General features: G+C 40.9%; 1 protein-coding gene across 13 annotated transcripts in view; it reads right to left on the reverse strand.

Moving 5' to 3' along the window:
- Positions 1-26,748, reverse strand: part of UNC80 (unc-80 subunit of NALCN channel complex) — a 125,495-nt gene that overhangs the window by 67,181 nt on the left and 31,566 nt on the right. For 6 of the 13 annotated variants that reach the window (XM_077181055.1, XM_077181053.1, XM_077181059.1 and 3 more), the window contains 10 exons: positions 24,261-24,427; positions 23,452-23,553; positions 21,307-21,521; positions 20,699-20,805; positions 20,042-20,201; positions 15,794-15,966; positions 9,829-10,041; positions 6,251-6,422; positions 4,585-4,718; positions 1,748-1,913 (listed from right to left, as the gene is read on the reverse strand). In XM_077181055.1, coding sequence (XP_077037170.1) covers positions 1,748-1,913; positions 4,585-4,718; positions 6,251-6,422; positions 9,829-10,041; positions 15,794-15,966; positions 20,042-20,201; positions 20,699-20,805; positions 21,307-21,521; positions 23,452-23,553; positions 24,261-24,427 — 1,609 coding nt within the window. The remainder of the gene's footprint in view (positions 1-1,747; positions 1,914-4,584; positions 4,719-6,250; positions 6,423-9,828; positions 10,042-15,793; positions 15,967-20,041; positions 20,202-20,698; positions 20,806-21,306; positions 21,522-23,451; positions 23,554-24,260; positions 24,428-26,748) is intronic. The other 7 variants (XM_077181061.1, XM_077181060.1, XM_077181058.1 and 4 more) reach the window with 5 other exon arrangements.

Below are 26,748 nucleotides of genomic sequence, written 5' to 3' on the forward strand. Positions count from 1 at the left end.
AAGATGCCTCTGCATCTGCAGTGTTTGGCCCAGGTGGATTCCCAGAAGAATATGCTGTGGCCAAAGAGAAGAACATAATTATTGTAATTTTAAAATATAACATTACCTTGCATTTCTTAAGCTTCTAAAATACTGGAATTACATTTTTGCTAAGGTATATTAGGATTCAACTTTCCTATCATAGTCACTTTCCCCATGCCTAAAATGCAGTAACGAGGCAGCTTGAGTAAAGGAAAACTACATGACAGCTTAGGGAAAAGGGAAAATGGAAAGAAAACTCAAATAAAGCTGCAGGAAAATGTAGTTTAATGGGGGAAAGGGTGCAGAAAGTCAATACTATCTTTGCAAAAAATACATTACACCTGTTGTACAGTAACATGCAAAGGAAAAGCTAAGTCAGCATTGTCTCTAAGAAAAAGAAGATAGTTAGAGACTTTCCACCAGCAATTTCCAGCAGGACTGCCTCCTTGAAGGTATCCTCAAAAAAAAAAAAAAAACCAAAACCCCAACCCCAACCTAAACTTCTTCTCATCTAAACAGGAAAAGAGACATCTTATCCCACACATCTTAAGACTATCAGTCAGACCATAAGGCTGTGTATTTTTCTGGGCTGCCAAGATAGCAAGAGTAGACAAAATGAGGTTGAGCATCAATTTATCCAGCTCACCTTTCCTAGGTGAAGGAACTGGCTCACCAGACACACAATTTTGGGGAAAGTTTTACACCACACAAGTCTTGGAAGCATTTCTAGTATTTTCTCCAGTAATTATGGCAAGGTCACCGCTGAAGACAACACAAACTTTATCCAAAGCCTGCAGAAGTCAATAAAAGCTCCTCCAAATCATTAACAGACATGACAGTTCTTAGAGGAAAACCAGCCACAGACCTCACTGTTGTGAAACAATCATTAAACATTTATCCTTTTCAAGCAATCATCAAAGTTATCATTCAAATCCCTGCACCTGTGAATTACTACTGTGAGACAGAATGTAAATAGTTCTAGGAAACCTGTTAGAGGGTGATCTAGAGTTATCTGGCAGTTTAGTCTCTAATTGCAAATACACACAATGACTATATTGTATTGCAACACTTGTACCATCAGATAGAATGTGAGTCTTGCATGAGATGGCTCAAAAATGGAAACGATCTGCTACTCTCAGCAAACACAGTGAGCTTGAAGTCTGCTTGTACAGTATAGAGGATGTTGGTAACATCAATCTGCTAGCCATCAAAAGCCACACAGTGTATTTTTCATGTGGTAGCAAAGAATTCAAGAGGCCAATCACACTAATTTGTTGTGATGCCATGACTTCCAAACCCGTACAGATTTTCCACGGAAAAAATACCAATCTTCCCTTCTATCTGTGATCTCCCCAAAGTTAAAAACTGTGATCAGAAAAAAAACAAACACCACTTTTGATCTTTATTTTTATAGTGAATCAAATAGTGATGCTTCTTCTCTCAGCATCCCACTTAGAGGCAGTTTCAAACAAGGTTTGCTCCTTTTTAGCAGTTGTGCAAAGCTTTCAATCGATTTCAGTCATAGCACTGTTTTATAAAATTTAACATCTTTGCTTCTCACATTCATTATATTGAACCCTGAAGGCAAAAGCGTCTCAGAAATGATTTAAAGCCACGTGACTCCATGGCTGCCTGCTTTTTAACACAGTCTATGCAAATGAAAACACAAAATCAAGCGCCACTTCACAAGCCCTGAGAGTACAAAAGCCTTATTGTTCTGACAAACCTTTTTTCTCCTCGAAGCCAGCCTCAGATTTGAGGGTGTGGCTGCTGCTGTGCAGGGAGTCCTTTGAATCTTCATTTTCATCCAGAACCCCAGCAAAGCTGATCTTTCTCTCATACCTGTGTCGGTCCATCTCAGGATCCAGGCGCAGCCTGCAGCTCTCCAGGTCCTGCAGCAGAATGAGACCACACAGATGTGCCAGCAGTATGAGCTCCCACTGCAACCAGAGAAGCTTCACAGAATTCACTGAATCGCTGGGTTGGAAGAGACCTTAAAGATCAGGAGTCCAACCCATGCCCCAACACCTCAACTAAACCCTGGCACCCAGTGCCACATCCAGGCTTTTTTTAAACACACCCAGGGATGGTGACTCCACCACCTCCAGGGGCAGGCCATTCCAGAACTTTATCACTCTTGCTTTTTAAAAAACTTTTTCCTAATATCCAACCTATATTTCCCTTGGTGCAGCTTAAGGCTGTGTCCTCTCATTCTCTCAGTGCTGTCTGGAGAAAGAGACCAACCCCACCTGAGCACAGCCACCTTTCAGGGAGTTGCAGAGAGTGATAAGGTCACCTCTGAGTCTCCTTTTCTCCAGGCTAAACAGCCCCAGCTCTTCAGGAAGAACTGCTTCAGATGGGGTTTATTTTAATCACACCTAAGCCACCTGCTCTTTGGCCTTGCAGCAGGCTGAGCCACCTGCCAGGATGGAAGAGTTACCAACCACTGAATTATTAGGATTGGAAAGGACCTCTGAAGATCATCTGGTCAAATCCCCCTCTCAAATCAAGGTCACTCAGAGCAGGTGACACAAGAATACATCCAGGTGGGTTTGGAATGGCTCCAGCTGTGAGCAAAATGAGCTTGTATCTGCTCCATGATCAGTAAAAGGCTACGGGTGAAACTTCAGTCAGGACCCACACACAGGACCTCACTCAGCCCACAGCCTTGACAAGTCTGCCTGCTCTATTGTTACTTAAACTAGCTCACCAAAACTAGTTCAGTGGCAAATGTTTCAGTTCTCCAAGGCTTCCAAGGCTGTGCTCCTATCTATGGAACAGGTATGCCTACAAACACCAGTGCAAGTGAGATCTGCCCTCCTGAAACTCCAGCTATATGGATCACAACATTATGTACCTGATCTTCTTGGAAAGGAAGCATCACTCCAAAAACACAGAATTAATATTTTAATCTGGATTATTGTTACCTCTTTTTTCCCCTCTGTACATAGTTAGAAGCAGCACTCTATGGCCATTTTTTCTTACACTCTTACGTAATGTGCCCTTGAAGTTTCTTTCACCTATAGCTCACAGAATAATTACTCCTCCTTGTCTCCCATACACAAGTCTAGAAAGTGATTAACCAGTTGCACTTCTAGCTCACATAAAAGCACTGATTTTTGTTCATTATGTTCATCAACATATTCTTAGTTCCAAGCCTAACTACTTAATGACATGAATTCTAAACCATGGTATTATCCTGCTTGTGGATGCAGTCATTAATTATGCTGTAATAGCACCAGTGCATTTAAGGAGGATTTTGCTGAATTTATTGCTTTTTAAAATTGTCCTTCTTGCATACCTTGGGGCTGAGCCACTTCATCAGAGGTCATCTACAGCCTTTGGATTCCTTTTCAGAACCTAATTACAATGCTATCTAGATAAATCAGCCTGTCAAGCATAATTGCCATGACTAAAATTTGATCTGTCATTAACAAAAGCCAGGATAGGAGGGCTAAATCCTTCATGGAGATTTAACTTCTCTTTTTTTCTTTATAATTTTTATCCTGGTTTCTTAAAGAAATTTGGCTTAAAAGCTGAACCTATGTCAGCCATTCAATTCTAATCTCATTCTGTGCTAACCACCTCTGAAGCTGAGGGTCACAGTCAACTCAACTTTGTTATAGATGGATAATGAGATGGTTGGCTCTTGCAATTAAGGGATGACTATTGGGTGAATATTTAAGAAAAGCTTTAGTGATGTATAGTTATTGTAGTTTAGATGTCCCCTGTTCTTCCCATAGGGCAGTTCCCAGCACTGAGAATTTTTCCTTATGTAGTCCTTTTGTTGTATTTTTCTCAAGGTTTAATAAACCTTTTTAAATTTTCAAAGTGAGCAGTTGTTTCTCACAACTTGTCAACAGATGACTGTGTGCATGTTTTTTGAAACAACAGGCTAAAGGTAATGTTAAACCACAGTATTAGACATAAGAAAATCCACACAAGAATTAATCACTGAAAATCAGTTTTCATGTGTTCTGCTATCCACAGGTGACACAGGTTAGTGTCAGCTAACCAGTTGCTTAGTTTACTGTTTATGCCAGGATTTGCCTCTGAGTCTCATGGAGTTTTTTTTTTCTTTCTTTGCTTCTTTGTCCCCATCTCTTTCCTTTCTTCCCATTCTCCCTGCAATTCTCTGGGTCTCACCCAAACCAATCTGCAGCTTTAAAGCTCTGGCAAATTCTCTGCAAACCATTCTGGTCCCTTCCCCCAAATGTCCTGTTCCAATCCCTGGCCACTTCTAAACAGCAAGTGAGCATTTCAGCTTGTCACTTCCTATAGTCTATCTCCCACACTTCCCATGTCCCCCAGTCTTTTTTTCTCAATCCATCTTTTCCCTTTGGAAACTTTCTTTAACTTCCAGCAGCACATGTTGTGCTTCCATGGCCTTACCTTCTTAACCAACCCATTTCATGTACCCTGACCATCTTCTATTCACCACACAATGGCTCCTTTCTCCCTGAAGAGATCCACTGGAGTTTTTACCCCACTCTACCTCTCCTCAGAGCCTGGAATTAGGGAATCTATGGGCAAATCCCTCTCCAGTGTGTGTGGCCCACTTACCACAAGAGGCTCAGTGCGTGGTCTGGGCATGTAGGGAAAGGTCTCTCTCAGGAACGTGGTTATCTCCAGGAGAAGCTGACAGGCTGCCATTTTTAGTGCAAAGGGACAACAACATTTGGTAGGATTCACAGTGCCTAGGAAAGAATATTTTTGTCATAAGCAAGGGGTTAATGCAAGATCTGGAGCCAAGAGGTGATGGACATTGTCACACATGGTGCACGATGCAAGCTGCACTGAAAAACAGGAAACCCCACACTTCTGTGCCACCTTTCCTACACTAAAAGAAACAGAATCAATCAAATAGCAAACCATGTATTTATCAGCATGTGAAATAATACTAATATTTATGTTAAGTTGATTATATCATGTTATGTTATATTACATTATATATTATATTAATTATATATTGTATTGTATTATGTTACATATTCTATTAATTATATATTATATTGTATTATTTATTATATTAGACTGCATTACATTGATATTGTATACATTGATAATCCCATGATTATTTACATTGATAACATTATAGTATGTTATGCTGAAGTACCTACTAAACTAACCACAAGTTTGTGACATTTTCTACACATGTCATTTAAGGCTAATACAGGTTAAGCAGATACCCTTCTTTTACTTTTCAGTTTTGCATTCAGTCAAATCTTTTGCAGTTTTGGAAAATACAGAAATTTTCAAATATAGAAAATTATCTTAAATAAATGGAGTTATGACTAGCTGTTAAAGAGATATTTATTCCTACTATTATTAATTACTACCCTGATAACTAGAAAAGGTAGCTTCCTTTGAAGTCAGGCTTCTGTAATTGTGCAAGCAATCCTTGTGCTATATCACTGCCCAAAGTGGGCCTTTATTCAGTGCTAAAAACAAATCCAGAACCATGGGAAGAGAAAGCAGAAGATAAAACACTACATCCAACTGGGAACAACAGCACAGGCAGACAAGCACCAGTAAACTGCAGCACACATGCATACACAAATGGTCTAAAGAGCACATTGTTACCACCTTCAGCTACAACAGGATGTGTTTTGACAATTTATTTTGGTTCACAGGGTTTGCTCTAACTTGCATGCCTATACAGATATTCAGAATCAGTGATCTGACACAGCTCTTCCACACTTAGGTACACAAGGCACAAATGTATGTGGTTTCACCATCTTGTTGTTATACAGATTTTTAACAATACTTTTTTTTTCATTTCTGCCTGAAAATCAGGCACTACACTGAAGTCAATATTTAAAAGTCTTTAGCAGAGCTGTGCCAATTCACATCAGCTGAATTGACCCTTCAATGTTCAGAAACTGAAAAATGGCTGATCTTATATAAATATTTTGGCAGAAGTAACTGTGAGGAATGGAGCCTGAACCACTTTTGACACTCAGGTGACAGCAAGGCTCAAGAAACAAATTATGACCCTGCTTACAACTGCAGTTTCTGTGTGCAGGAATTGCAGCTCACTGCCTGGTTTCCCCTTCTCTTTCCCATCCAAGTCTTTCAGTACTGTTACATCTGTCACGTTCTACACCCAGGCACAAAAAGAACAGGGGAGGAAGCTGGGGGGGAAGTGAGGGACTGGGAAATACATCTGGGTGGCAAGAAAATGAAAAGAGAAAAAAATAATAAGTGCTCCTAAAGCAGAGGTTCTTACAAGCGGGGGTTCTTGTAGTAAAGGGAGTCTCCTTACTGTCATCTAAAAAGTCTTCCTCCTCATCCTCCTTTCTCAGGCGCCTCTTGGTCTCCTCATCATAGATGAGGCCAAGCAAGTTGGCAGGGCTCTCACTCTCAGCGTGGCACAGCTCGTTGAGGCGGACACCGATGGCCTGCAGATGGACAAAGACAAGCACAGCAGGTGAGGATTTCAGCCCAACCACAATGCCCTGGGTTTATTTTTACTGTTTGAAGGGGAGAAAGGGATGACAGAAGGCAAATTACTATCAAAACTATAAATTATTTCCCCCTTTTTGTCAACATAAATTTGCAAAGTGTCAGGATGTCAAAATTTCAGGATGAAAAGTTTCAGTAAATTTAGTTAAACAATAAAGCACTCCAAACTGGCACATAACAGGCAGAAGGAGATTAGGTCATTGTGAAGTATTAATTTCTTCCACTTTTCCTTGTTTCTTTGATATATTTATTCCAGATTTTTGCTATGTCTTTCCACTGAGAATGTAGGTCTTCTGCTAAAGGAAACATGCTGTGAATTAGGAAACCAGTAACAGTCCTCCTATCCTCCATAGGACAGTTAAATACCCACAGGAAAGCCTGCTTCCATCTTCAAAGGAGAAACAATGCAATTCCCAAAAATGAGCTGCAAGTATGCTTAGAGGAGCTGGGACGGTGCAAGGATAATGGTGTACAGAGGATCCATGGAAAGAGCAGAGTCAGTCAGATTTCCATCCTGCGTTCTCCAGCAACTGATTGTTTAAACTGACTGATTAAACTGATTGTTTATCATGGCTGTTTGCCAGCATCACTATCAGCATGTCAATAGCCCTTGTGGTGCTGTCAGCAAGCTCCAGGTAAGGGTGTGCTAGCAAGGAGATTGCTTTCCTGCTAGGACACTTGAGAGCTCTCAAGAAGTGTCTTGATTTTCTTTGCTGCATGTACATGAGCACAGATAAGTATGTGAAATTGTATCCTGTGAGATCTTCACTTTGTGAGGGAAGAGATGTTTTAAATTACAGACTTTTCATCAGCATTATTCATTTGAGTATGGGATAGCTTTAGACAAAGATACTAAGGAGGTTTTCTAAATAGTTTGCAAGTCAGAACTGATGGTCATGCCAGCACATGGCTGAAGTGACCAGAAATACACAAATGGCTTCAGCACGTGGCTGAAGTGACCAGAAATACATAAATGGTCACTTATTCTTGCTATCAAACACTTCCTCTGAAACCCAGCAACAGGGGAAAGGGTAGACTCTGCTTCCTAGAGAGAATGAGGTGATACTGTTGTGGTTTGCATGCTGACACAAATAGTTGTCAATCTCAGCTATCTCTGAGCCAGTACATTGCTAAAGGAGCTGCACACGTCTCAAGCTTTTGCCTTTCATATTTCAGGCATTTCAAGGAAGAAATTTCTGCATTTAAAGGAAGAAATGTTCTGCATGCCTGTTCACGAAACAGTAATTTATCACATATTATTTTTGCTGTGTAGCCCATCCTAATGTTAAAGCAGTAAGACATAATCCCACAGTTTTCCATTTAATGAGCACTGAATTCCTGACGTGTTTTCTGTATTTTCAGTTTTCTAGCAAACAGAGAAGCAAAACCAAAAGTCCTCTTAAAAGAAGCAGTCAAAGGAAGTGGCAGACTAACCTAATCAGAATAGATTTAACATTGTATTATTTCAAAAGACAGCAGAACAAGACAGGTCTGGTGATTCAAAAGGTTCATCCCTGCCATGGGCAGTCCAAGTCTCACCTCCTGTGGAAAGGGCTCACCACTGTGATTCTCTGATGGTGTTTAGGGATGCTGGGGGTAAATAAATTCTTCTGGCCTTCAGTGAGAAGAATCAGAGATATGAGTGAACAGCAAGACACCTTGCAGGAAAAGGAAAAAAAAAATGCACTCTAAAACTTCTCCCCAGATCTTATCCTGCCTTACAGTTAGTAAATGCAAGGCTTTTCCCTTCTGAAATGCTCCTGAGCAGCAGCAAACACACACTAGTTTTAGAATGGAGAATGCATCCAGATGAGTCTTATGATGCAGGAAAGCTAAGGGGAAGACATTTATGCTAAATTGCCTATGATCAGATTCCCCTGGCTCCTTTCTTATGACCTTGAATCACATGGCAGTACTTTTGACATTATGAAAAGAAAGCCTTCCTGGACTTTATCCAGGTCAGGTATGTCAGCTACTAAAAATGATGACTGAGGGGGAATCTAACTGGCTTCCAACAGTTACTGTCTTTCTTGTTTTCATTTTTTTTAGAATCTGAGAAAAGGGAATGTCTAGAAGCATAGCATCTACAAATAGAGATGGATAGTTCTGGCTCTCTGAGAGCATGCAAAAATTCAATGACCATGTAATCCTATGCTCTCCACTTAACAGGAGTTCTCAAAGGAGTCAGGCTAAGGCAGTGACTTCATGGAATATTGAAGCAAATATCTTCACCCTATGTACTTTATCAAGGAACTTTGGTATTTGTGCTGTTATTAAGATAATCTCCTGTGTTTGAGACTTTAACAGAGTATGGTGACCAGGTAGCATTTTCTGAGTTGGCTTTAGGAATGGAAGGAGGAGATCTGCAAAGACACTAAGCTCAGGTTCTAAGACCCAAGTTGGATTCTCCCCCTGGGCTGTGCTGTGGTGGGAATGTATTGTTATGGTCAGCTTTATTTTGAGGTTCCCTGCAATGTGCTCCATTGAGAAGCACATGTTGGTTTAACCTACAAGAATTCAAGCCAGCAAGGCAGAACATGATTTTTAAATTTCTATAAGCATTGGATTTTATGTCTTTTTCTGGGGGGGATGGTGCTCATTGTAAAAACCACTGAATTTTAGGAGAGATGAGAAGCACAAAGCTCACTTCCAGAAAGACATCTGATACCAGTCAAAGGAACTTCTCCCACTATTTTGAGTTGTGAGAAATGACCTGTATACATGTCAGATGTTCAGCAATTATATCCCGGGGGCTTTACAAGGAAATTACAAGTGGCATTCCCAGGGCCAGATAAGGCAATTGCCTCCTTCCTGCATGGTAAGAGATCACAATCAAATAAAACTTGAAGGATTCAAGTGCCAGACAAAAACAGACAATTCTTTACATGACTCATAGTAGCTATGTAGAATTCCTTGCCAAAGAATTATAAGTGCTAACAGTCTATATGGGTGCAAAGAGAAACTGAATTAAGTACAGCAAAGAGAAACCCATTACTAAATATACAGCACCACACCTAGTTCAAGGAGCCCTAGGCTAAATATATTTGGAACTAAGAAAAATAGAAAGTAGTATCACAGCCCACATCTTCCTTCTTCCTTAGCCATTCACATACAACAAGTGCTGGAAAAAGGAGAACGGGCCAAACAGATCCTTGGGGAGAACATGTCCTAGCAAAGTCACTTCCATTAGGAGAAGGGGGATCCTGGCAGGCTGTGAAGTGCAGGTTGGAAGGAAGGCTTCTGAATCCCCATCCTACAAGGACTAAAATCCTGTATAGGATCCAATCACCTTCATATTTTGCCATATTTTTTAATGTAAGCAGAAGAGAAGCAAACACTTACATCTCCCCACTGGTAAAAGAGCTTGGCTGCATTCCACTGCAGCTTCTGGTTCCTTTTGTTGCCCACAATGGGTGAACGACCACGGGACAGCCCTTTCTTAGTGATGTTGACGTGGTGGCCCTTCATCCACTCAGGCCAGTTGCCGCGATTGCAGCGGTGCACAAAGCGCGCGCACTCGAGGAACAGGGCTGCTCGTGCCACCACGGGAGCTTCCTGAAACGTTTGCAAAAAAATCACCTTAGAAGCAAAACACACGTTGGAGAAGCTCTCTGAATATTAGAGTATTCTGTGCTTTAAAAAGTGCTCTGCAAGCTTGCCAAGGAGTCACACAGTATGAGCAGTGTCTCCATAAAAAGGTGACACCAGAGTCTCTCTGCATCATCTCACCTCTTGAGCTCACAAACACTGAGCAGTCTTGCTCAGTCCACTAGAGGGGCAGAAAGAAACACAATATAAACTTCAAAAGAACATTATACCCCTCTGTAAGGCTCTCCTTCAGGAACCACCTAACTGCAAAAGCAGAAGCGTGCATCTAGCACTGTCACTGCACAAACAAGTCAAGTTTTAGTTCCACCTTTGCTACTGAGGCTGCAAATACTGCAGGAACAAATGACCCCATGGCACTGTTACTGCACAAACAAGTCAAGTTTTAGTTCCACCTTTGCTACTGAGGCTGCAAATATTGCAGGAACAAATGACACTATGGCCACACAAATCCTAGCATCTGCCACTTTAGGTTCTGCTTCTGAATTTTGGGGACGAGAGCATAAATAAAGGCTTGTTAAAACTTAGGAAAAGCACTGTTTGGGGGTCATAATTAATATCCATGGAGACAGAAATATATTACTCTGGTGTAAGTCAATAAAATTTTACTGGCCAAATTTCAATCACCTTAGCAAGTGTCAGGCAATTCAGTACTGAAATAACAGCAGGAAGCTGAGTTTTGAAAGGACTGATTAGTTTTCAGAGGAAAATGCTCCTGTCCCTGCCTTGGAAGAATCACTTTAATGGGAGAAATTATACTGAGTATATCTTAGTTTGTATTAAATCACCCAGCAGGAAAAATTTGGACCAATAAAGAATGCTTCTGAAACTTCCTGAAATGTTCAGAAGATGGACACAGTAATTTTGTTTCCTAAAGGGTAGCTTAGACTCAGGAGTAGCTTTTTTGCCCAACAGTCTAAACTGCCAAAAAAACATCCTTACAGACATGGAAAGGGACTAAAAAGCAAATGGATTTCCTAATTTCCATTTATTTTTCCCCTTTCTTCTTGCAATTTCTACAACCAAAACTCCTGCAATCAGCAGCTTGTAAAACTAAGAATACAACAATGCCTACAGTTCACCAGCTGGCTTTAAAAGGTTCACTAACAGGGATTTCACAGAGCACAAACGTGTTACACACTTTTAGTTGCTGACAGCTTTAATGAAATAATTTAAGCAGATCAGCATTTAATTATAAAGAAGGGCTTGTCAAATGTGGTCTATAAATACTAGACAGGCCCTGAGACCCTGTAAGATGACCTGTTGAACTTGATTAAATAGAGCCTCCAAGAGTGTTTTAATCAAAAATTCAAAACAAGAAATTTTGGACCAATGCTCCTAAAGTTTGATTTAAAAAATTACTGACACAACATCCATTTGCAGCTTTTGCTCACATTCTTACAAACATTGGGGGAAAAAAGTGATTCTCTTGAACAGGAAGATTTAAGCTGCTATGATGTTCTGATGAAGAAGGCAGAAATCTGAATGCAGACACTCACTAACCAGAAACAAAACTAGTATTTAGCACTGGAAAAACATTAATAAATACTTGCTGATCACATGCAATATGGAACACAATAGTTGAGGATTTTATTCTTTTATTCTCACAAAGTAAAACCTTAACCATGGAGACATACTTGAAGAGATAAAGCCCCAGCCTTAGCCTACTACTGGTTTAGTTCACTAGCAATGAAGTCAAAATTTCTTAGCATACTGGAATCCTGTAAAGAAAAGTGTTGTAAACATGAAGAAAGCACACAGCTACCACAATTAAAGGAGGATATGTAGGATGGGGGGCAAAGGGAGGAGCAGGATTAATTAAAAATCACTCTATCATTTTAAAATCACTGCAAAGACCTCCTGTATGAAGGAACATGATAGGGCACAAGCTCCCTGTGATCGCTTACCTGAGGCTCTGAGAAACCTGAAGCAGCAGCAGCAAGAGAAAGATGAAGATGTGACAGAATGAACAGAGATGGATTCACACAACAGAGAAACACATCACAAATGGAGAGAAATTAATCAGGCAGGTGATGAGCAGCTGAAAAGAACACAAGTTACCGTGGTCACTGTCAAAACCTGACACAGCAGCAATACTCTCACAAGTCTGTCCAAGCCTATGCAACTGTCCACAAGTCCTGTTTTAATATTAGACCTACTCTATTGTTTTGCACCTTGAAAACTGTTCTTGTACTGTATAAATTTGCATTAATTCACCAGTTTGTTAGCAATTCAAGTCATCCCAGTGAATTTTTTCAACAGATAACCTGATTTGTTCTAAAGGGCAAATGACCTGGGAAGGAACCAAATACAGAGTGGATTTGGAATTTCAGAGCATCACATTATTGGTCATGTAAACCTGATTCTGCAGCTTTATCACTACAGAGTACTTATGTCCAGTTTCGTTTTCAAGAACAGTGACTTTTATGGCACTAATCAATCAGTGGTAATTTTTCTTTAATCCCTTCTTAAAGTTCACATGGTACTTTGAGCAAAAATTCATTTTTGGCTCTGTTCTCTTCAAGACAGAAAAAAAAAAGGCATGTAATACCAATAACCTACTTTTAACAGATGCCAAGGTAAATCTGAGTACTCTCAAAAGGCGCTGACTGGGTAGCTCTGCTTTGTCTAAGCAAAAATGAGTCTGACATGAAAGTTGTCTTAGCAGGGACATGAAGACAGGTTGCACGTAAATTATTAATCAGTGTCTTGGAGAATTGCCTGTTTCAATTAGTTCAGACCCCTCTGGTTATATCTACAAAATGGTCAAGTACAATCCATGACACAGTTCTTTGGTTTTGGTCCCAGTCTTTTACTCTGGGACCTGTTTGTAGTAATCTCTTCCTTCCTTCCCAAGCACGAGCACTTCCACAGAGAAATATTTCTGTCATGGAAGCAGGGACATGGGAACAAGCCAGTCTGCCTAAGACCCAGGGTGACATGGAGCCAGGATATTTAAAAGTATTCTTGCAGTTCAGACTTTGCTTCTATTGTCCCAGTACTTCAGAGGTCATCTCAAACACAATCCTACCAGAAAACAGTACAACTATTGCATTTCAACAAGGATAAAAGATTTACATGTCACAACAAATGAGCTCACACATCTTATTGGAGAAATGTAATGCTGGCAGGTGTCACACACTGTTATATTGGTCAAAGAAAAGCTGGTAATTTACAGCACACTAATTAGGATACTTCAGGCAACATAGTAACACAATCCTGGACAGCAGTATATTGTAACTCTCAACATGAACTTAAGCATAAACTAAAGTATCCCAAAGTAAATCAATTTTACTATTGCAAAGTCTGGATTTAAGCCGGGGCCATAAAGATGAAGCTGTCTGCAATGTATCAATTATCACTGAATGTTTGCACATCCATATATTGACTGTGGTTTTAAATATTTAGTCAAGTATGGATGCTGCTTCTAGGAAAATATGTTAACTGCATAGCCACTAAACCTAAGGCAACACTCATTTCAATACACAAACAAATTATTATTTCCATAAGGAAGCATCACTTGTTTTACTGCTCTAATTTCTTTAAACAAACATCCAGGCTGATCAAAGATTTCAAAGTTGCTGTAAGAATAGAATTTTGCAAACCTGAATGATAAAGCATGCTCAGAAAAACTATGGGAGAACTGAAACTGGAACTGTTTGCCTTTCAATTTTTAAAGGTTGCCTTAGCAACCAGGCTGGATAAAATGACTTAATAAGCTTTTCATTTGCATCAGACCTGATTCAAACTATTACTTCAAAGGCCTGAAAACAGAAGTTAAAACACCCAGAATACTTCATTTTGGGTGTACTCTGCTGACATACAGTGTGGGAATTTTCCATTGCCATTAAGAAATACAGTGAGATGACAGGCTTTCACCTTTTAGGATATACACTGCATGTGACTGCCTAAGTTCTATATATCTCCCATACTTTGTAGACAAAATGCCAACTGAACAGGTACTTGGAGTCTCCCAAGGCTATAATTAGAGCAAGGCTTCCTTCATCTTTAGCTGAAGACCTTTTAGAAATTCTAATACCAACATTTTCTGCATCACTCAGTGGAATGGAGAGACAGTTACATGTTAGTTTGTAGAAGTCAGCTCTGGAGGTCAGACATCTTCAAACAGTGCACTCTGACTGGCAGTTTCCAGCTGACTTCATGCATGGGCAGAGTAAGCTGGTCTGTGCTTAGGCATTTGGGAAATTTAAAAATTAAGTAAGATATTAACAGGAAAAAGGGACATAATTGCCAAGCCCCATTTTACCATCTGATTTATCAGAACAGAGAGTAGTGCATCTTCAGAAGGCTGCTGGTGACAAACTTGCTGGGAATGAGCTCTTTGCTGCCCATGCACCTCATACCTTCCTGTGTTGGTTTAGAATTTGGAACAGGGTGGCAGCCTGGAAGCCTTGGAGACTGAAGTTGGGTGTCACACACTCAGCAGGCTGAAAGCCACCTCGTGAGCTCACTGCAACCCTGACAGGTAAGAGCCACCAGGAAGGGCACTCTGTCAGCCACTGCATCCACAGCTTCCATCCAGAGGAACAACAATCCCTGGCAGGAGGTGTGGGGAACAGTGAATGGAGCCTGTGTCTGTTGGAAGATGGGTGAGGAGCACTCCAAACAGCAGAGCTGCATGGGAACTGACAGCAGCAGCAACTGCAGACCAACTCTAATGCAGACGTGCTTGGATATGCAGACCAAGGGTGCAAGGTCAAGGTGAAGGTCCAGAGGAGAGGTGCATAGAGCATAACATCCCTCCAGCCATGGAGCAGGCAATGCAGCAAAGGTCAGGGCACAGCACTAGCAGGAAGGCAGAGTCCCCCAGCAGTGAGCAAAAAAACTGAATTTGAGCACAAATGGCACAGCAGTCACACAGGTGAGAGGTGGGGTGTGGGAAGAAAAGGGATAAAGAGCATGTGGATGTCAATCTTTTTTCAGCTTGCACACAGCCAAACACTCACAGAAGGAAGTAAAAAGCAGCATGCAGAGAAATTGCTAATATTTGGCTGTTTTTTCACAGCTGTATTTGTCACACTCCTTGCTTGTCACTTAAATACCTCACAGAGCCCCACTGGCTTGTGAATCACAGGGTGAAGGCCACAGTTTTAGAAATGGGAGGGATTGTTAAAAAACACAACTGCAAGGATAAGAAGGAAGGAGATACAGAATATCAGGAAGAAGGGATTGAATTGTGTCACTTCTTTGATTTGCACTGGCAAATCAGCAATATCCACATTTAAAAGCACATACACCCTGATATATTTTTTTTTCCACTGACTGGCTCTGGTGACTAATAGCTCAGAGTTGCCTAATGTACTTATAACTCTATCAGAACTCAAGAGTGGAATTCCTGCACCTCCCCAAGTAGTTATCCAATCTTCAATCCTTATTCTGTAGATTGACACTAGGAGCAGAAACAGAGTGTCTGTGAGAGAAGTACTGAGACAACAATACAAGCTTTTCACTGGCAATAATGTAGTTATGGGGAGCCATGTGAGAAAAAAAAGATCCATTTTGTCTGCAAACTTGTCCACTCACAGATGCTAAAGCTCCAGCTAACACCAGCAGCAGCAGCTGGCATTGCTGTGATGCTTTACACTCTGTCTGTGGGGCACAAAGAGCATTAGTGAATGACAGTGGACCACCACATATGCACATGCTCTCAGCAGGAAACAACAGAGCAATCATCACTTACAAGGTCCAGGGCTGCTGCCAGGATGGAGGCATCGGGGATGGTGCCTGGTTCGCAGCAGTTCAGCAGAAACTGAAAGCGCTTCATGCCTTGGCGGATCGCTCCCAGGTTCACAACGTTCTTGGATTTTCCTCCTTCTTGTTTGGAGGTCAAGTGATCATCAAAGCTATGGCAACCTAAAGAGGTAGAGAGTACAGAAGGGATGCAGGGAGGGGTAGAGAGAAGGGAACACAGTCTCTCACCAGTAAAAAATGGGGAACAAAAATCTCGATGAGTACAGCCTCAGTATAAATCCCTTTCTCTCCTTGTGTTATCTTGAAGATAACAGGTTCATTTTTACAACATTCCTGACTTCCATGAAACAGACATACAGCTAGTCAGATTCTGGTATAAGTCATAGTGATATCTGCCCAGAACAGTTCCACCATACTCAGTGTGGGAGCCCAGGACCTACTCCAACACTGGTGAACTAGGATGTTGTCTTTCCTCCCCACCTCTTTAACACAGATCATCTCACTCACAGTCTTTTTTTCCTTAATCATCTCCTACCTTACTTCTCTATTACCTTTAAGTTTAAAGTGCAGCATGCATAACCCTTATTCCCCATGGATCAATTTAGTAACATATCATCTACTAGGACAGAAAAATCAGTAGTGAATGCATAGTCTATGAGGAAATCAAGCACTTTTTTCAGACAAACATCTGCAATCTTCACAAGAGTGAAGAGGAAAGTGAAACTGGCCTCAACTCCTAGATATCAACATTCCAGCCTCTCTCCTTTGAAGGGTCTTGTATGCTTTGAGATGGAAGAGACTTCAGTTCAAAAATGAAGATGGCATCCCACCCTGGGGACAATTTTAAATTCTATGTATGGAGTTCACATCCTAAATCAACTAATCCAAATTAGCACTTCTAGTGCAGAAGACCATTATGCAGTTGGTAATGAGAGAGTTGAGAGAATAGTAGAAAGACAGAGATTAGAAATGAGGAAAGCTGTTTGAAGGCCAAAGTGTTTGGTCAAAAAAAGGATAGTCAGTTTCCAGGGTTTTGGTCTTTGCCCATAATACTCTCCCTGTTTACATCTGAAAGTACAAAAGTTTACAGAACACTGAAGGATAAAGCACTAAAGAAGAGAACACAGAGTAGAGAATTCAAAATCAGTTTCAAATATAGATTATTTGAAAGACAAGAGTAAAAACATCAGCTCTACATAACTTTTTGTCTATTTCAGGAAAGAAGAATGACTGAAACTTGAAGTTCTTTGGGGCATGCACTTCCTAGAATTACTTGGAAAGCATTTATGCACCACAAAAAAAGCCACAACAGAAAATAACAACGTAGATCCTCACTTTTCCCTTGAAGACAGAAGTATATCAAATTTCAAGAGACCTCTTTACAAATTCCTTGTCTTTTTTTTTTCTCCAGTGGAGCTGTACCTAGTTACCAGCAAACAAGATGTTCCTATGTTGGGAAAATACTCCATTGAAATGGATCAAACCAAGTGGAAAGAACAAGTAGAACGCTTACACATGTGAGCAGTTACAAACATCCTTCCAAGTCCTCCTGCTTCCTTATAGCTTTTATATCTTATCTGAGCCTCCCTGCTATAATTGCCATAACATTAATTCATTTGAGGTACAAACAAATGTTCCATATTCAGGGCCCTGTTAAGGCTGTCCTGTATGAGTTAAAGAAGAGAAATTTGCCTAAGGCATGTCCCTAACCCACACCCTAAAGAACCAACAGAGCTTTTATCCCTCTGAGCTCAGTGGCACCTCCTGCATTTTGTTGAAGCTTTACAAGACAATTCTCCAGAGGCAGCTGGTGGCTGTCCCTTGTCATGCTCATCCTGGAGTAGCCTTGCTGTGATCAGGGCAGCCCTCCCTGACCTAATTCATGTGACTCAGGCCTGCAGAAGACCTCGCCCAAAGAGCAGAGACCATTTCCTGGTACACACAAGCTCCTGCCCCACAGTTGCTCCCTCTGTGACCATGAGCTCATCCTCCAGAGCAAGCTCGAGCTGCTGTGCCTTGAACACTCTGACAACTTCTGTGGTCACTCACAGCATCTTCACTAAGTGCCCAAAGGAACATTATGGGTCTCACATAAAAGCACTGTAGCTCCATACATGGCTATGTGCTCTCAGTATAGGTAAAAAGAGGTATAAGTAAATATTTATTTACTTTAAAATAAATATTTTTACACATGAATGTGTAAATATATATGTGTAGATATATGTATACATATGCACACATACAGATACACACACATATGTATGCTTACATACATCTATAACACAGAATTTCCAGTGGTCTACATGATAAATCACAATGAAGATTACCGTTCATAAATGATGCCATAAATTGTTCTACCTTTTATAATTTCTAATGCAATTTATTTCTCCTTTATCCATTACCTCTTAAATTTGGTCTACTGTTAAAAAACCCAAAAACACAGGAGGAAACACCACATGGAAAAAACAAGAGCAAAGTAATAGCAAAACACCATGAATGACAGAAATGAGAAGACAGAGAGAGGTTCCAGTATAATGCTTATGGTCAGATCTTGAGGGATTTAACTGTACACCCATCTGCCATTAAAAGGCTTTTATTCTCTCCTCATTAAGAACAGAAAAATTGATCTATATGGAAGACAAGGAAGCACTGGAAATTTGAAGGTTCAGTGTACTGCTGCTGTAGAATTCTACTGGGTTAAAAACTGTTCCACCACGAACGGGCCTCACACTGATATCACTGTGCACATGCAAGCACAGCCATACACAGAGCAGATACAATTAACTTTGCTAAAGATACATGGCTTTCATTAAATATCAGAGACCCTTGTAGCTTCCTTAACTGTTTCACCTTGCCTCATAAACTTTTATTACTCTTGTATTAGCAAGATTTAAAAAAAGTACTTTTCTACAGCAAAATATGAAGGTCATCTCACAGGCACACTGCAGAAATAGCTGTGTCAGTCTGTAAAGTTCTCACTGCCCCTCAGCCATTTGTAACCATTTTTAAAATATGGTGGAAGTATTTCACACCCACTTCAGCACAAAACAGTGGATGAAGAAACTAATTTCTTCCATTGCTGGGGAATGCTACCAGACCACAACAAGGTGCTGAACTGATGCTTTCTCACAAAGAAACAATACTTTTCATCTAGGAGCTAACAGAAAGGCACCACCATTCTCCAGTGGCAGATAATGACCAGTTTACAGTGACAAGATCTGCTAATATTTTGCAATTACCATTTGCCTTAAAAATGCCTTAAATGCATTACACTGCAGGCCTGGGACAGGTGATGGCAAAATACACACAATGCAATGTCAAAGTGTAATGTCAGAAGAAAACCAAACAAAATGCCAGAAAATGTAGCATATTATAAAACTACAGAAATCATGTTAAAAAATAAAATTGACTCCTTTTTGTGTGTTTTTGGGAATCCAGTCGTGTTGCCTTAAAAAAAAGTAACAGAACTACAAGAGACAAGGTTATCCCCCTGACAAGAAGGATGTGCTTTGAGCTGACAACATGAGTAATATCAATGACTGCAAGATATCTTAAAACAGATTATACCATGACCTTGTATTATTCATAAAAGCACTTTTCAGACATTGCTGACTTTGAAAATACGTAACAATTAAATACACTTCTGTGGAACAGAAAAGGAGTGTTTTTATTCTTATGTTGTGTGCTAAGAAAAAGGGACAGCATCCCTAACGAATGGTATGCAGAGACTAGACATGCAAACACAGAAGAAAAGAGATAATTACAACAAGGTTTGTGTAGGGTTTTCCATTTCTCTGCTGATATTCGCTAAAACTGTCAAACAGTTACAAATTGAAAAAACAAAACTAAACAAAAAAACGGATGGAATTGTTGTATTGGACAACAGAAGATTTACACACCTAATTTTGAACTGAATAAGTGCTTTGAAGCAAGTATTAATTTTTCAAATTTGATTTGATTTTAAAAGCCCAAATGTTGTATTTTATAATTTATTTGGATAGTCTGATTTTTTTCTAGGAAAAAAAATTACCGCAGCTTTTTTCTAAATCAAAACAAAAGCAAGAAGGAAGGGAAAGAAAACATTTACAAAGACTAAAAAATTGTAGAAGGCTACGATGGAGACAAAAACCATGGAGAAAGCAGGAAAAAAGGGAAAGGGGTAAAATACAGAAAGAAATATATTTTTAAAAAATGATAAAAAGAAAGCAAAAAGGAGACGAGAACCCTGATTTCTAACCATCTTTTTCTTCTGTGTGATGGAGCTTGGATGGGTGTCTTCGGCAGGTGCGCCATTTACCAAGACGCTTGAAGAAATTCTCCTCTTCGTCTCGCCCGTTGTCCAGGCCTCCTCCTGGCCCCCCTCCTTCTGACAGCTTCACTGCGCTGGTAAACTTCACCTGTGCAGGGACAGAGGGGCTGGTCAGCCTGGGGAGCTTGGTTAGACACTCATTGGTTGGACACAAACATCTACAGAGGGGCTGTGAGGGTCACCAGAGTAACACAGCTGGGACTGGGCACGGATTTACATACGCTGAAGCACTTCATCTTTTAAGCTTTCTGCTTAAAGGATTGGTCTTTCTTGAGAGGCTGTGGAAGGACAAAGGAGGAAGGAGAAGTGTGACCAAAAATTAAAGCTTCAGTGTGTTGACAGAGCCTGCACTTCCCTCTCAGTGCAGCAGAGCAGACTGACCAGTATGGTGTAAGTTTAACCTAGTCTTCACCTTGAGGTACAGAAGTCCAGTGTCAAATTCCCATGGCTATACTCTGGAGACTTCTCTGACAGCCACGTTAGCTGCAAAGTCCATATTGAGTAAAAATGTTCCCCTGTGCAGCTAAAACCAGCCAGATCCTGCCTTTTTAAGAAGCTCTCTGTAATCCAGCCTGACACATTTACCTTGGAGCTCTGCCTGATGAAGGAGAGACGGTCGACAGAGCTGATATCCAGGAGATCTTCCACCCCATCAGCCAGGCCAGAGAGGGAGGAGCGCTTCAGCCAGTTCCCTGTCACAGAATGAGCCACTCAGTACAAATCTAAGCTGTCTTCCTAGAATAATCTATTTCTCCACAGTGGCCACACTAAGGCGTGGGAAAAGGAGAGACAAGCAAAAGGTAACATTTTCATGTAACATGTATTAACTACCATGCCAGGCCAGGTCTTGGGAATTGTAACGGATATATTCCCTGTCAAACAAATGTTAATTTGGAATATTTCTCTCCCAAAGATAGGAACACTGCCTGTGGGATTACAGTACTAGCCTACTACATTGGAGGAAAAGTTTCACTAATCTATTTTGACAAAAATATCCCCTGATATCTTTGGCAAACTGCTTATATTTCCCTTTGCCTCACTTCCACGTCTGCAAAATGGAGCGGCAAATCACAGCTTCCTTTTGGAGAACATACAGACAACAAGGAACTGTGCTGCAGCATTTCTTAAGACAGCTATGTCTAGCTGCGTTTCTCTGCACATGCAATATATATATAGAATAGAAAGAGACATACATTTACCTATGGGAAGTTTGAGTTTCTTTCGGAGGGAGATTCGGCGGGAGCGAGAGCGGGAGCGCCTGTCTGTGGTGGTTCCAGAGTGAGCCGTGGTGCACTCGGATGTGTCCTGCTCAGACTGACTGCTGGTGTCACTCGCTGCACTTTGTGACTTAAACATCTTCCTCCAGAAGTCCTTGCGTCCCAGATTGGCCCCTTGGATCTGCTCATCACTGGAACAGAAGGTATGCAAAGCATGAACTGCATTTCAGTGAAGTTTGGATGCTCAGGGAAACAAAATCTCCTTTCTGCAGCACACTCCTAACCTCTCTATTGCTTGAGGTTGTTTCATTTTGAATTCCAAATATACTGCTCTTAGTGGGACATAAGCTTGACAACACACTCAGTGTTGTTCAAGACACAAAATAACCATCATTTCTGCCCTTAGGCACTGAGGCAGAACTTCACCCCCCTCTACCACAGACAGCTTATCTGCTCTGTCCATCAGACACATGGTGCACATGGGTGAGATAACTCCCTTTAGGGCATCTGTCTGGCCTGGGTTATCTCTGGTTATTATCAGACCCCCAGCTGACAATGAACATCCCTCACCTTGAGAGTGAGACGTAAAGAGATAAGTGAGCAATCATTAACTGAGAGATACTTTACAACTATAAAAGCTACACAAGTTTTCATGGAGGCAGAAGTCTCCTACACACTCCCTGGAAAACTTTAGGACTCTTTCCCCAAGCTTGGATGCATCTTCATGGTTACTTCTCCAGAAATTGATAGCAAAAGATGTTTTATGTATGCCTCACCAGAAACACATGGTAAGATACATTGAATCCTAATCTAAACTATTTCTTCTCTAGCTGTCACCTTATTATTACAGTGCACCAAATTGTTCATCTACTAGTTGTTTCTTTTTGTTTATCCTGTGTGGTAAGTAATCTGTTAAAGTCTTATGACAGTTAAATTTGTGTCCATTAAATACATTTTGTAATAGACCTAATTGGCTGTTAGGAAGAACCTGAGGAGTGAGAGTAATCTGGGGTGCAGGTTGCCCATTAGTTACTGCCAGAGATCTGAGTCAAAGACAGGACTTGTTTAAGCTCTCATCTCCTTTTATAACATCCATTGAACAGGTCATTCCAATTTTTAGTTTCTACACATGAAAGTAAACCACCTTCTTTATGTCAAAATGAACTACACTTACAAGACCACATTAGTAATTTCTACAAGTGTTTGTACCAGAAAGCTTTAGGACATCATGACAGCCATTTGTGAACCTGCTCATTTAGAACTGGAATTGAGACAACATTTTTTTACTATATTCTTGAGATGTCCCACAGCTATGGCAGGGCTCAGAGAGGAACAACTTGCTACAACCCTGCAGAGCAGTAAAAGGCTTTGTGTTATCCTTGCTGTCTCAGCAAGAGTGAGACTTTGCAGGCTCAATTAAGGCAGGATGTGATGTAGAGCTCTGGGCCCTTGTGCAAGTAATGTCTTCATGCAGTGCATCTCAAAGCTCTTTAACAAGACAGACATGTATTCAGAGGAGTTAAATGACTTGTCCAAAAATTACTTAGGGACCAGTGGCCATTTGTATAATTTTCTAAAATTCTTAAGAGTACTGTCTAATTTTAATTCAATAGTAAATGGCAGAATTCTTTGGACATAGATTTCAGATGCACAGTGCCAACAGCAGGTTGATTCCCTGTGCTGAAAAGGGAACTACAGCAATCTTTGGAGCCCAAGGCAGGTCAGGAATGGGCTGGCTCCCACTGAAGCATTGATGATTCTTAGCAACAACTCAGAAGCTGAAAATCAATAAAATCATCACCTGGGAGTACAAACAAAGCTTGGAGAACAGTTGTGGTTAAATCTCTGAGGAATTAACATGCTATGGTAGCATGGTGCACAATATTGACAAATCTCCTGCACTGTCATTTGCAAATCTCTGCTGTTTCCCTATCAAAACCAGGATGGGTCAAAGTTGGCAGCACTGAAAACAGGCATTACCCAGATGGTTGCAGAAGCTCCTGTGTAAACACTCAACAGTTTGTTGTTTCATCCAAACAGGTAAGCTCTCCTGCCCCTTTGCACCAACCCCAGGAGGGAACTGCTGGCATGAACACATTGAACAATTCAAGATTTACGTACTGCTCTGGAGTCTGCATGGGGCGGCTTGAGACGTAACTCCGGCACTCATCAGGGGCAGCCGAGGCCTGCCCTTTGTCAATGATGACACTTCCTGCCTCAGATCTACACAAGATAAGATAAAGGTAAGATCTACACAAGATAAGACAAGACAAATCATCAGCCAAAGCAAATGGATGGCCCATCTCATGGTCATCACATAGAACTGCATACGGAAACCTGCAAAGTAGCTTCAGAGAGGCACCCTCTCCTTAGCAACTCACATGTTATTCCCCAAAAAAAGGCATCAGCTCCTAGCAACAAAACCGAGGTTTTCAGGACTTGTTCAACTCTCTTAATCCTTCTTCCCAACATTTTAATAAGACAAATTCCTCAAAGCACCAGAGGAAATTTCTTTTTGATAAATAAGCATGTCAGTATTAGATTTCTTCTGGGACCAGGGTTTGCCTGTCAGAAAAACAGGTACACATCCCAAAGGATGTGATGCATATTAAAAAGTACAGGCACTGAGTGTTCTGGGAGGGACACTATGCTTCTTAGTTCTTAACCTTTCCTCATCCCAGTGTTTTCATGGTACTGTTCTCTTATGCCTCTCATATGAGACTGCCAATGATTTTCTCTGCAAATTTGTTGCAGTCTCAGATCATTAAATTTTAAAGGAGATTGCTGCCACAGGAAAAGTCTGTACATCAAGAACTGACATGCTATAAATATAAAACAATCCCTTGGGACTTCCTGTATTTGTGTTTGGCACAGATAGCCATAGAGTCATATGCAAGTCAATCATTTACTTTCTCCCTCCTGACACCCACCTTTTGCCCCCAGAAGGTTTTGGCTCTTGCTCTGTTTCCTCGGTCTTTTTTCCTGGTATTAACTTTTCAGCACTGTCCAAGAGGGCACTGAGTGCCACTCTCCTAAATACATTCCCATGGGCCTCCTTGATAAACTGCACCAGCTGTCGGATATCACAGTACAAGCCCTGAGCAGCAAGACACAACAGGAAAAAAAACAAAAACAAAAACAAATTCAGTCTGCAGTTTCTAAAGAAGCAGTGAGAGTCAGTACTTTGTGAGGTACTTCACCAGGCCATTACTTCTCCCCTGGCTCTTGTGTCATCTACTCCTCAGGTGTATGGTTTGTGGTTTTTGGCTGGAAACTCATAGTGCACTCAGAAGCAGACAAGGAGAAGCATTATTATGGAACATGATCTGCAATGGGATACAGCAGATGGAGAGGTATCAGAAGCTAAAAGACCTGTGAAATGAGGGAGCTACAAAGATGACTTAAAGTTTGTTTTATACCATTCATCTAGACCACAAACTTAAAAGGCATTAAATACCTCAGGTGTATGTGAGAGGATGTAGAGTGCAAACAACTGCATGTTTTTTTCAGAACCAGTGGGTATCTTGGGATTTTTTTTCATTATTTTAGAGCTTCACATCACATGAAGAGAGAGGAATAGGAATGACTCACTCATTCCCCAACCTCCCTCCTACACTCAAGGCCCTTTTTAGTTCTGAACATTCATACACATCTGTGATGTGCAAATCACCTCTATATCTGAGGGCAAGGAGATGGAGGGAACAGTTTTACAGGGCTTGATTTTTGATCTGTGAGCTTTCCTGAAAGACCTTGGATTATTCTGAAAATTCCCAGCAAGGAACAGGAAAAAAAACCCAAACAAAAAAATCCCAACGAAAGTTTATAATTTCACCTGTATCCTGATTAAGTTTTTTTTTAAAAGCAGGATATTGACCACAAGATTGACTTTAAACAATGACAAAGCAACAACAATTTTGCACACATGCTCTACATGCTATATTCTTCATACAGGCACAATTAACAATGTTACCCTCAGGGATAAGTTTCACCTTTCACATTAAAATAGCCTCTAGAAAGAAACAGGATTTATAGGAAAAATTTACCCTTGGTGCTCCTAATCTAAGTCCAATAATGGGCATTTTTTTCTGGATGCCACCAAATAATCTCTTATGAGAAACATTCCAAAGGAGGAATATCCCTAAGAACTAGAGGATTTGGACATAGGAAGACTACACTGCTGGTTTAAGGCATTAATGTGGTTTTCCTTCTCCTACTCCCTTCACCTCACAGAGCACTACTGCCCCTTCAGCTGGACTTCAGTGTCCTTACAGCTCTGCTGTAACGATGGAATACAAGAATGTTTCTTGTTTGCTTCCATGAAAAATCCTAATTTCTGATAATAAAGCAGGCCTGAGACTAGCTGCTACAGTACACCAATTTGGGAGAAGAGCACTCATGTCACTCAGTCTACTGACTGCTCTGGGAAGACAGCACATAGATAGCAAAAAGCAACACCCTCCTTTCCTCCATGTATTCAGTAAATTGAATGTTTGTGTAAACCTTGGGAAGATCTACCAAGATGCTGTTCAATAATTCACATAGTCTGGCACCAGAGGGCCACGTGGTTAACCAAGTGAACTGCCTTTGACTTTGCTGGAAGGTGATTCATTGCAGCTGTGGTCTTAGAATCATAGAACTGAGGTTGGAAACGACCACTAAGATCTTTGAATCCAACCATTCACACAACACTGTCAGGTCCACCAAAAAGCCATGTCCCTGCTCCCACATTCACATCCATATCTTTTAAATCCCTTCAGGGATAGTGATTTTGATGCCTCTGGTTTTAGCTTTTATATTTTTCATATGAGGGGATGGCGAGCTCTCTTCACAGAGTAGGGAGACAAAACAATTCCTTCTCTAGCTGGGGACCAAGGACAAATAATCCAAATCTCAGGCCCAAGAGCATGAATAATGTGCACTGAAGAGAGAAAAAAAAGGACGGGACTTCCTAACCTAAACCTATAAGTGGACAATTAACTCCAATATGCAATGGACCAGAACTTATAAAAGTGAGAGACCCCCGTGACCAGTTGTTCATTTTGTGACCATTTTGGTTCATCTTGGGTGCAGCCCTGGCTGGGCTCTTGTGCTGCCCAAGGTGGATCCATTGAGGCCTTTTAATAAATCCCTACGTTATTCTTTAACTCTGTCCAGCCTCTGTTCCAGGTCAGCCTTCAGAAGGCATCAATTTCACCACTTCCCTGAGCAGCCTGTTCCAATACCTGACCTCCCATTTCAGTGAAGAAGTTTTTTCCTAATATCTAATGTAAACCTCCTCTGATACATCTTGAGACCATGTCCTTTTTTCCTATCACTTTTACCTGTGATAAGAGACTGACCCACACCTTGATACAACCTCTGTCAGGAAGCTGTAGAGAACAAGAAGCTCTCCCCTGAGCCTCCTTTTCTCCAGGCTAA

Source organism: Agelaius phoeniceus, chromosome 7 (genome assembly GCF_051311805.1).
Source record: "Agelaius phoeniceus isolate bAgePho1 chromosome 7, bAgePho1.hap1, whole genome shotgun sequence".
Taxonomy (NCBI): Eukaryota; Metazoa; Chordata; class Aves; order Passeriformes; family Icteridae; genus Agelaius; species Agelaius phoeniceus.